This window comes from Molossus molossus, unplaced genomic scaffold (genome assembly GCF_014108415.1).
Source record: "Molossus molossus isolate mMolMol1 unplaced genomic scaffold, mMolMol1.p scaffold_m16_p_15, whole genome shotgun sequence".
NCBI lineage: Eukaryota > Metazoa > Chordata > Mammalia > Chiroptera > Molossidae > Molossus > Molossus molossus.
The window spans coordinates 50376228-50388573 of record NW_023425350.1 but is presented as its reverse complement, the minus strand read 5'-3'; the positions used below and the strand labels follow the sequence as shown (position 1 = coordinate 50388573).

The following is a 12346-nucleotide window of genomic DNA, read 5'->3' as shown; positions in this document are numbered from 1 at the left end:
ATGTGCTCCTAGCGGGAACTGAACCCTGAACCCGGGAGTCTCTGGTCTGCAGGCCAATGCTCAACCACTGAGCCAAACTGGCCAGGGCTGTTTTCTTAAGTTCAAATAATTAAGAGCTTAACAGATATCTTAGGTTCATTTAAATTTAATTTAAAAATGCTGCTTGAATTTGCATTTCTCTAAATTTATAAGGTTCAGATGCATTATTTATAGTAAAATAATAATAATACTATTAGGTAAATTTTGTTGAGTGCATACTCAGTGGCAGTGGTAAGTATTTTATGTGTGTGAGCCCTCAGCATTCACAGGGATGCTTTGAGGGGGCACTTTGCTATCCCTTTTTTTCACACGGGAACTTAGAGAAGTCAGAATTCAGGTCCAGGCGGGATGTTTCTGGAGCTTCATCTTCACCACCCCTAGTTAGTGCTTCCTCTTTCTCTACCCGGGTTCTTTGTCCATTTTTTAAAAATCATATTTGTTTGTTATTTTTCTGTGGATTTGTAAAAACTTTTTGTGAATTGAAAACATTACCCTTTGAATATTTTTAATAAATACCTGTCTCTCACATGTGTTAAAGTATTTTCCTGAGTTTTAAATTTTTCTTTTAAAAAACAATTATCTTGGACATTTTATGTAGTTAGGCTTATATATCTTTACTCTTGTGATTTAGTCTAATACTTTTAGGCTTGAAAAAGATCTTTTGCATTTCCCAAATCAGATCAAAGTTTACTTTTATTTTCTGTCAGTGTTCTTCTTATTTGCTTCTTTTACATGACATTGTTTATATGTATCTTTAAAATTGAAATTATTTTTCCTATGGTAGAATCTACATTAGCTTTCCCAAATAACCATACCCTCACCCCAGGGCCATTTAGATTGAATTTTTTGCCCCCTAACAGTAGTTTTGAGCCCTTCTTGGTTATGACAGAAAGGATGACTTGGTAATGAATTCATAGGCTGACTGCACCATATAAAAGAGGATCTTTGGGAGAGGAGGGAGCTGAGGAGGAATATATTAGGGCCTTAATATGTGAGTTTAGAGTCACTAAAGGAAAGGAGTGATTATTTATACAATGCAGAAAATAACGAATATAAATATATTTTTGCTTCTCATCAATAGATACCGCCAATACAATGTGTACTTTGGATTATCATATCATTCTACTCTTGCCTCTCCTCTGATACTTAACATTTACTTTATTTTAATAGTTATTTGTTTTATATGATAGCAAACACTCTGAGAGCAGAGATTTATTGGGTCTAGTTCATCCTTCTGTCTCTTTCAGAATATTTTCCCCATGATTTTCTTAAGGTAGGAAGTCACTAAGAATAGAAGGAAGAAGGGAAATAAAGGAGAGAAGGAAGAAAGACATAATGGATAGAGGTGGTATGAAAGGAAAATAACACGATAAAAATGGGGAGTCTAGGATATAGAGGGAAAGGGCAGGAAAAGTATAATCCTTTCTATATGATTTGAGTGTCTTTTGTGAAAATTGAGTACGTGAACCTCTTTCTACCTGTAGGATCACATCTCCTATCCATTATTAAAAACATTTCCTCACTCATATCACTGGGAAAATTAGTTTGGAAGAAGACTCTAGAGTGAGTTAAAAACCAAGCTAAGAGTCTTCAACTTTGTCCTAGAGTTTTTGGAGAATTTTAAAAAGTTTTGAATATAAGAGCAATGTAGGCAAAGGAGTACTTATAAACCATGAATTAATAGTGATGTTGAGGATGAAACAATGGACAGCCTGGAAGCAGGAAGCACGATTTCGGTCTTTTGGCACAGACAGGCTTTGTCTTCTTGGCAAAGAGCTAAGCTTTATTTCCCTCAGGTCTAGATTTGGTGATGTGACTGGTCGTTACCAATGGATAATGAGCAGATGTGGTCACTTTCAACCCGAAGAAATTGAAAGGAGATGTGTCTTCTCATGCTGTTTATCTGAACTCCCATCTGCCACTTTGAAGATGTCAGAACACCGTGAAGCTACGTACTGAAGATGGGGACGCTGCCTAAGGAAGGAGGTGGGATCCAGAAGGCACCATTTGGAGGAGAACTGCCCACCATGGAGTTGTCTGTATTGGCCTTTATGTGAGTGGGAAATAAAAGTTTATTTAGTCAAATCACTGAGATGTAGGTGTTGCTTGTTACAACAGCTAGTGTTAATTATTCTCATTAAAATCATTGTGACAGGGACAGTGTGTGGTGGCGATGACAAGGAATGGAGTAGGAGATGACAAGGAATGGAGTAGGAGTTGATGGATTGGAGAGAGAGACACAAATGGGAGCGTCATTACAGAGGAAAAACAGCAGAAGAATCAAGGATAACTTCAAAATGAGTCTGCAGACCTGGAGAAATTGTCGACAGAAATAACAACCTCAAAAAAAAAAAGAGCAGCTTTGGTGAAGAGAGTGCAACATCCTTCACTTTAGACATGTTGCATCTAATATATTATGGTACATCCAGATGTAATGTAAATGCCTGCAAAAAAAAAAAATAATAATAATAAAAGAGAGTGAGAGAGAATAGAAAAAGTAAATTGTGAGATAGAGAGAAAGGAAAAGAGAAAGTAGGGATGAAAGAGAGAGAGAGATACTGCAAGAATAGAGAATTTAGGTCTCAGAAAAGGTAACAGTCAAAACGGGTTTACACTTATGCAAAGAAAGGCAACAAACCAAGTGCATTTTCTATTTTGTTTGAACACTAGAATAGCAAGAAAAAGTCCTATCTTTGCCATTAACTATGTATATGACCATGGCCACGTGTTTTTTGTTTGTTTTGTTTTTAAACCTGTTTGAGTCTTAATTTCCTCATGAGAGGTTTGAATAGGATTTGAAACAGCTCTTTTGATCAGAACCACCATGGTGGTTTAAAAGTCCACATGCCTGTGCCCCTCCTCAAACTTGTTACGTCAGAGTATCCAAGGTGTGGGCACAGCCCACATGAGGCCCTTCCATGTCAGCAATTTCATCCCTCAGTGGGGAGCTGGGCAGCTTCGCCAGGAATTTCACTTACAACAACTGTTACAAATATAGTGTCTCATTGCCCCTATTTAAAAGTTTTCACCATTATTGGGTAGGCCTGATTTTCCAGGTCAATCTTTCAGTCAAGAAATATTCTGTTTCTGGGAGGGGAGGTTGAGAGGATGGGTGAAAATGTGAAGGGATTAAGAAGCACAGACTGGTTGTTACAGAACAGTCATAGGAATGTAAAGCGCAGCATAGGGAATATAGTCAATAATGTTCTAATAACTCTGTATGATGTCAGATGGGTACGATGATCAGGATGATCACTTAGTAAGTTACATAATGTCTAATCACTGGGGTGTCCACCTGAAACGAATACAATATTGTATGTCAACTGTAACTGAAGAATGATTTAAATTTAAAAAGAAACATTTAGGAACAGAAGCCTCCTTACCAATGCGCCCATCTAGTAAGGCAAGAAGTTACACGTATCCAGCCACCCGCTGAGAGGCATGTAGTACTGGTGGTGATGAGTGTGGGCTGTGAGGTCAGATTGGGCTCAATTTCCCCGCCGCCCTAGACGCTGTATGATGCTGAGCAGTTACCTAACTTCCCCGCACCTTAGTTTTCCTGTCTGTAAACTAGAACATGGATAGAAGGTAATGAATAGAGGATCAAATGAATCAATATATGCAAAGTGCTGAAACATGTCAAGTGCTTCGTAAATGCTGACTATTCTCGTTGTCAAGCCTGCAGGCTGAGAACCCCTGGGCCAGGCAGGAGGCAAAGTAGAGCGTCAGGGGCGATAGCTCTGCCCTCCCCCCTATCGGTGTGTGAACTGGCTTGGAGAAAAGTGGCAAATATACCATAAAACTGTAGTCCTTCCTGCTACTATCTCAGAAAGGTAAAAAAAAAAAAAAAAAAAAGGCAGCACATTTTACATCCACCCCAGTTAAAGAGCCAGTGTAGAGAATTCCAGTGAACTAAGTAACCCCCAAATGATCCAAAGGTCTTTTTTAAAAGCCCCATTTTAAAAAGCTGCTAGTTAAGGAAGTCACTGCAGTTGTAGATCAAAGACATCACTTATGTTATTTCTTTGCTTACTGTAGTGATTCTCAATATTTACCAATTTTGCAATTTCTTGTTTTTGTTTTGTTTTTTGTTTTGTTTTGTTTTTCCCCACCTTCTGAGCTCATGATCCCACCCTAACACTAGCTAGCCGTTTCTGATTGTGGCGTTATAAAAATTACACAATGAAATTTTATTCTTTCTATTTTGTTAACCTGAGAATTTCTCAATGCCCCTTACGATAACCAGAGATATAAAAACCAGTTTTCACAATGGGTTGGGCAAGGCTTAATATTAAAATTTGGCTAACCCTGGTAATTGGACAGAGAAAATCTCTGGACCCTATTATACCACGTGAATCTCTGGAAATTGGCACCAGCTCTAAAGGAGAAGAGAAAGTCACAAGGTTGTTTGTTCTCAAAACAGGTCACCCTGCCACTGTCCTCTTGTCCATTCTTTGGGTGGAGGACTCAACAAGCAGGGCAGGGATGAAAAGACACTGAGTGGGGACCCCAACTCAGGTCTTAAGGGAGGGCTTTACCATCAGGGGGTAACGTTAAGAATATGCCCTTATATGTCTGCAATATGTTTGTGTAAAAACAAGCACCTTGCAATGTTGTTAAAGGGTGGAAATTGAACTCTCAAGTGCAACATAGAGCCGATAAGCAGGGAATATTTACAGAATGACCAAGTGGTGAATTTTCATTACTGACTAATGAACTTCACTGATACCAGGTTATGTGGTTGAGTCCCATTCCTGATAAAGGAGTTTGCTGGGGCGTGTCAGATATGACACACCTTTTCCCAAAGTGATCGATCTGGAAACAGATTTCCACACCTTAAAGCCAATATAAAGGGTAGGAGCTGCTCCAGGCAGCCTCACTTGCTCCAGAACCTTCTTCCCTTCAGACAAAATGAAAATCCTTGTGAGTATCTGTTTACGCTTCTCTATACTCCCGCGGTGGCTGCCTACAGAGAATGTTCATATCTAGTATGCGTTGGATTTCAGGGTTCTTAGGCACGGTGCATGCTTCTAAGCTTCTGTGATTGAATTAATGATGTCTTTGTCAGCAATAGTGTTGAATATTAAGTCGAATGTTTATTTGTCTATTGTTTATTTTTTTGTTTCGAGATGTCCCATAAAAACTACAAAGAAAAAATTTTGGAAATGCTAGAGAATTTTAATTTGGAAGATTTTTAATAATAATTCTTATTATAAGCTTTGGAGGGAATGTAGGCATTTTAGGATAACCACATTTACTGTCTTAAAAATAACATTAACAATATTAACAACAACAATAACAGCAGTAGTCATTTCCCAAGACTACAGTAAGCTCTATGCTAAACATTTCACATGAATAATTTCATCCATTCACTTCAACAATTCTATGAGCTGAGTAGTACTACCCCATTGTACAGATGAGAAGACTGAGGCATGAAGGAATGTGATTTTTACAAGCCAGTGAATTTGGGATTTAGGCTTGAAATTTACCCATCTTAGGCCTTACGTACAGAAGAGATTATGCGAAGCATCCTTGTCGTGATCACCCCTACTCCTCTACCCGACCCCAGCCAGACCCCAGTCTCCCATCATTCACTGCAGTGCTTCATACGCAGTGGACTATGCTCTTGAAACTCTTTGCCCCAGGCTCTAGCCTTTATCCTCATTTAGAAGCTGAGGGAGAAAGCGAAATGATAAGTACCTCTTCATAAGGTGTTAGAGACTGTCAGATTAAAGAATGCCCTCTCCTGCGAGTCTCTTGATTTTCCAAGAGGAGACCTAACCTGAAGCTCAGACCTATAACTGTGGTGTAATAATCACAGTGTTGAGTAGGTGGTTATTTCCTGAGTTCTCTCTAATCATACCGCTAAGGTGGTCAGTCTTCCACCCACCTGTTTACACCTCTGTAGTAGACCTATTAATAGAATACATAGGAGTGTCTGAGGTTACCAGAACCAGACTGTGGATGGAGAAGATGTGTCCCTGTGCAGGTAGGCAGCTGGGATATCTGCACAGAGGTCTTTGTTAGACACCCGCCCCCAGTCGTCAGCAGATACATGTTATTGCCAATATAGAAAGGGCAGTAGAAAAGTCCCACAGACAGTTCTTAAAAGTGCCTGTCTCCTAGCAAACTCCCTCCAGCAACAGTTTTCATCGCAGCATCTGTCATTTCAGAAGAAAGCGCACAACCAGGGCCAGAATATTGAATTAGACTTTTACAACGATAGCAAAATGACAAAACTGCCTCCGTGTCAGTTCCACAGCCTGGCATCTGTCCGATGGTAACACTAAGGCAAGGGTTGTAGGAAAATAGGAGATTTTCATTGATGTCAGCTTCGAAAAGTAATTATGTCTGCAAGCATCTTATTTTCATAGTTTCCCTTAGAAACCCATTATATCGATTGCCCATGAATCCATTTTCAATCTGTTTACCCTTATTATTATTATTATTATTATTATTATCAGAGGACACACATTGACCTCTTGCAATCCAAAACCAGAATGAACCGCACCAGGGTACTCCCACAGTAAGATCGGTCATTTCTCACTGCTCACCTGCCCCAAGTTCTTCCTGGCATAAAACACGCGGGAAGGGCTGGGAACTGGGTGAAAAAGGTAGAACCTTGTGTTTGGCAAATAGCATGAACCTGTCAAATGAGTGAGTGTGTGTGTGTTTTATATTTTGGAAATGGGACTGTTGACCATCCATGACCACACACCAGTGTCTCTAGGTGTACATTTTCTGAGATATGTATGTTTGTCCTGTCCAGTGTCCCCTCATGTCTCTGTCTTCAATGACTAGCACATAGGGGATGGGAATGACTGGTCTGTTTTTCAGGTGTTATCTCTGGTGGTGCTGGCCATCTTTGGAATACAATCTCACGGGTTTGAGGTGAGTTGATTCATTATTGACTTTATAGCTTGGAGATGGTGGGAGAGGAAGAGGGAGATACAAGATCATTTGAAGGACAGTAGAGAGTCCATATGACCTATTGGAGATAGAATCCCAGAAATAACCAAGAATGAAAACAATGACATTGAGTGTTTCTTTCCAACTGCAATACCTTTAAGAATGTAAACCATTGCTTTAAAATGTGGTCAGTCTCATTTCTCCTGTGATTTCATTGCTTCTCCCATATAATAGTCAACTATGAGGAGGACTTTTGCATTCATATTTTAACATGTGCTTTTGGTCTGGGATCCTAGTGGAGAGGTTGCAGGCTTCGATTTCTTGTTTATAGCAGGTGGAAGGCTTTAGTTTGCTGAGAAGCATTCTTTCAAATGCATGTGATTTATGGATAAACCATTATGTTTTTGCTATCAATCTAGGTTTATAACATCGTCAGCCCTAACAACAGTGGTGGCAATGTTCAGGAGACAGTGACAATCGACAATGAAAAAAATACCGCCATCGTTAACATCCATGCGGGATCATGCTCCTCTACCACGGTCTTTGACTATAAACATGTAAGCAGCAAGGGGATTTTTCTATTCTTCAAGACTGGGTTTCTGAAGGCCAGAGGGGCAGGCATTCAGCACATATTTGAATCATAAAATCTGTCCTGCAATTCCATCAGAATTTCTTTACTTCTGCTTTTCCTTTTAAATAATCAAGCTATTGATGAACAAACAAACAAAATCATCCATAAGAAAAAGATGTAAGAGGGAACATACATATTTACTTGACTTTTCAGGTGGAAATTGGAAGCATGATGATACTGTCTTGCTACAGGCTCAGAAAGAATGACCAAAGCCCAAAGCAACACCCGGCACACAGACCCTCAAAAATATTTGTTGAATTATTAATAAATGAATGAATTATGGCTTCTCATACAAAAACAATTGTTCAGAAAAAGAACAACCATGAAACAGTCACAAATCCAGAAATCCAACACAAAACTACACACATACATAGGCTATGCAATAAATCAAGCTGCTTCTGCCAGAAGGAAAGTATTTTAATTAAAATACCAAACTATTTCCAAGTTTTAGCTGCTGTTATTAACAACAAATCTCAGAAACCTGCTCAGACAACATATTCTGGACTCCACCCATGCATTCATTGGCTTGTTTCCGTTTGTTCCACCGACACCGTGAGTCCGCTTGTACCTGGGGCTGAGCTGTGCGCTGGGGATGCCGGTAGGCTGTCGTCCACCTCCCCGGCGATCTGAACACCTTTGCCTCTCCTTTTCTTGTGGAAACACCCTCACATGCTCTCTCCACATTGGTATTGGGGAATCCGGGGCACATTTGAACGTATAGAGTCTTTAAAAAATACAGGTTAAAAGGAAGTTGTGCTGCCCTGGCTGGTTTGGCTCAGAGGTTAGAGCTCCAGGCCACGGACCAGAGAGACCCGGGTTCATTTCCCGCTAAGGACACGTACCTCGGTTGCAGTTTGTCCCCGGCCCTGTTTGGGGTCATGTGGGTGGCAACCAGTTGATGTGTCTCTCTCACATCAATGTTTCTCTCTCTCTCTCTCTCTCTCTCTCTCTCTCTCTCTCCCTCCCTCCCTCCCTCTTTCTCTCCCTCCCTACCTGAAGATAACTGCAAAAATGTCCTTGGGTGAAGATAAAAAATATTAAAAAAAAAAAAAAGGAAGTTGCGCTGAAATTGGTTTTAAGCTGATACCAAGAAAATCCCAAAGTGTCTTGAAAAAAATGAAGTGGTGGAGATTTGATCTCAACCTCTTTTGCTGTCACGATGCTTAGCCTCTGTTTATTTTTTAATTGTAGGAACTGGAAATGTGTGAGAATTGAAAAGGAGGAAGTAGAAGGGTTTATGTTATATACAGCCTTCTAGGCTGTGTAATTATTTGGAACTCTGAAAAGCTCTACTCTAGATGAAGATTAGACGGCCTTTGGTCCCTCTGGTCCTAAGGTCCTCACCGTCCATTGCTCTTCCAGTTCCAGCTTCCTCCAACCCCTCCCCACCCGGCCGGCTTGGGTTAGAGGTGGAGAAAAGATGGAGAGATGGTGGTTGAGGACGGACGACTAGACGAAGCATGTGTGTGTGTGCGGGGGTGGGGGAGCGGGAGGGCGTGAGGGTGGGCATGGGTATACGGAGGAGACGTCCTAGACCAGCATTGCCCAATGGCACCTTCTGCAGTGTTCTACATCTGCATTTCCCAACAGGGAAACAACTGGCTACTTGTGGCTGTTGAGCCCTTGGAAAGTGGGACAAAGAAAATACATTTTAAATTGTATTGGATTTTAAATTTAAATGTAAAGAGCTACATGTGGCCAATAATGAACATATTGGAAAGCACAGTTCTAAAGAATATTGTGTGTGTTCCAAGTCGAGGAGGAGGCTGGACAAAATCAACAGAAAGAGACAAAGAGCCGCTGCTCCTCAACCGTTCAAATTGCGAACGGCAGACTCTGGTTCCGTAACGTGAACAGTGGGGCACAAAGCATGTGTTTCCACGATTCCAGAGACAGAGATGGCATGTGGAAAAACAAAAGTGCCATGTCAAAGAAGTTGAATGGGGAGGACTGATTGCGGATTAAAAATCCATCACAAACACTCACTGTGCCTACTCACGTCTTTCTCAAGGCTCACACGTCATTCTCTCCGGTTCAGAACCCAGGGAACTGGGAGGGGCTATAACTGTTCTCTTGCCGCCTCAGGGTTACATCGCCACCAGGATCCTCTCCCGGAGAGCCTGCTACATCCTGAAGATGAACCATGAAGCCATCCCTGCTCTGGACCAACTCAAACGGTACATCTACGAGAGGCAGGTAATTCTGGAGTCCCCTAAATAGTCCCTGTTCTTGAGCCAGGGAATTCTGGTGACTATGGAGAAATGAAGAGGGTGAAGGATCATAACATTATACCTTATGACTGCCCACGGATTAGAGTGTTTTCACATTTATTGTCTTTGGTACAGGAGTACGTCTCTTAGCTTGATTTCCACCACAGAGCCCCAAATACAAGAATTTGTAGTAAATTCCAGTGTTTCTGTAGAAAGTACTACATGGCTTTTCTTCTCAGAGCAGAGCTCTAAGAAATAGTGAATGGCAAAAAAAAAACAAAAAAAAACAAAAAAGGAGTGGAGTTATTCAATGAGACAGGTGTAAAGAAATAATATAGTGTAGTGAGAACAAACACTACGTGAAGCTAGAAGTCCCGGGTTAATTCTCCCTCCGTAACTTCCCATTTGTGCCATCCTGGGCACAGGAATCACCCTCTCTGGGCTTCACCACCACCACCCGCAAAATAATATTGGTAATAATGAGGCTTCTCTGAAGACCCAGTGGTCAGAAAGAGATGACGCCTTGAGATTCCTGACCACCTACTACTGAATAATCTGAAAGAGAAAAAGTCACAATTTAGAATGCGGCACGCCAGATTATGTCAACATATTTTTACCCAATCCCACTCCGTCATCCTGATCTAGGCTCTGAACACCATGTTCTCCAACAAATACACCTGGGTCAAGTACAACCCGCTGCAGTCCCTGCTCACAGACGTGAAGTGGTTCGTGTTCGGGTCACCCATCGAGCAGCTCTGCAAACACATTCCCCTGTACAAGGGGGAAGTGGTTGAAAGAACACGTGAGTACCAATAAATCATTCCTTCACCAAGTTTCTTCTGAAAGCTCTACTGTGCCAACACTCTGCTGGGTGGTGTGTGAGATATAAATACACATAAAACATGGCTCAAGCTGTCCTACTTTGGGAATGAAATGCCAACCATGTGTGGAAATTTTGCTGAAGGTTAGGAGAGGTACAGAAACGAAGAAAACTCTGTCCCCAAGGAACACTGTCTGGTGGAGTTGACCAGTTAGCACAGAGGATAGAATAAAAACGACTCCTGGGTGTCAAGGAAAAACGACGGAGTCTCTAAGGTACTATGCACATGGTGTGCGTGGTGACTATAGTTAACAGCACGGTGCTGTGCACTTGAAGCTGGTGAGAGGGATCTTCGGCATTCTCACCACACGTGCCGAGCAGAGTTGCCGGTGTCGGCTGTGGAGGCGATGGGTGTGTCAGCTGGATCTTGCTAATCATTCTACAATGTGCATGTATATCAAATCATCATGTCAGACAGTTAAAACACATACAGCCAGGTTGGTCAATTATTCCTCAAAAAGGTTTTTAAAGAGTAACATTCTCAGAGTCTAGGGTCAAGTTGGTCCAAGAAAAAGCAGGCAAAGTGCTCGGACGGGGACGGAAAGCGACTCGGGTCACTGCGGTCGTTCCTGGCATCTTTTCGCAAGGTTTAGGGAAGAGAGGCCAGAGTGAAGGAGGCCGGGCGACAGGTGTCGCAAACAACAACAGCAACAACAATTCCCCAAAGTAGTGGAAGGTAGATAAAGAGAAAGATTAGCACCCAACACATTTCTACTGCCCAGAAGTAGTTTTGAGTTAAGACACTTTTTTTTTCTTTTGGTAAGGTCATGATTATTTATAAGCGAAGGCACTCAGGCATGGCTTTAATGCACAGTAGCAACCGAACTGAGCCAGACAGCGCTTCTGGGAGTTGTCATTCTACCTAAGCTAGTATTTTATTCTCCTCGGTAGTACACGCATAGCTAAGATCTTGGATAACATGAAATGACATGTGCAGCCTCCAGTCAAGACATTTACAAAAGGCTCTGGTTTGCTGCATTCTAATAATGTATTTCTTAATGCTCTCTCTCTTCAAATATGTCCCCCCTTTTCAGATGACATCGGTGCTCAGGGCTGTGCAAAGGCTGGGCTCCTGGGCATCTTCGGGATTTCCGTCTGTGCAGACGTTCACGTTTGAGCATCAGCCCCCGGGTGGCATCTTTTCTACACCCTTTGGTTTCTACTCAGCAGCCACATTAAATGCTTTCCCAAAGCCCCAACTGATTTTGAGATTCAGTAGTAAAACATAAATACTACATGTACAGGTATCTGAGTGTTTGCTTTTTTTGTAAACAGCAAAGGGATGTCAAATAATGTCTATGTCAATATATAGAAGGAAAGAAATGGCCAGGATTTCAAGTAAGGTGCATACAGTGTGAGCGTGTCCAGATAGCACGCTGGGTCCCATGCAGGCTGGTCTGTGAGTACGGGTCTCCATCTCCACCTCTGCGCACTGACCAGCCGCCCCTTTATTTGTCCAACGTCCCGGGGCAGCCCGGGGGGAGCAGGGACGCAGGCAGCACTGGCATCCACCTAGTGAAGGGGTGTGGATTTGGGGTACCCTTAGCAAACAACTTGATTGCTCAGATGAAGGAAACTCCTCTCTGACAAAGCACCCAGCTTTGAGGGCCATTCGCGGGCCTTTTAGCTCATCAAAGCAGTAGACTCAACCTTCATAAACACTCTCACGTTTACTTT

The 12346-nt window shown here is 41.9% G+C and overlaps 1 protein-coding gene across 1 annotated transcript; it reads left to right on the top strand.

Moving 5' to 3' along the window:
• The first annotated feature begins 4950 nt into the window (after nt 1-4950).
• GKN2 (gastrokine 2) lies at nt 4951-11786 on the top strand. The gene is made up of 6 exons (XM_036262228.1): nt 4951-4962; nt 6877-6930; nt 7368-7505; nt 9665-9775; nt 10435-10591; nt 11704-11786. The coding sequence occupies exons 1-6, from the start codon at nt 4951-4953 to the stop codon at nt 11784-11786; spliced, it is 555 nt and encodes a 184-aa protein (XP_036118121.1).
• The last annotated feature ends 560 nt before the right edge of the window (nt 11787-12346 follow it).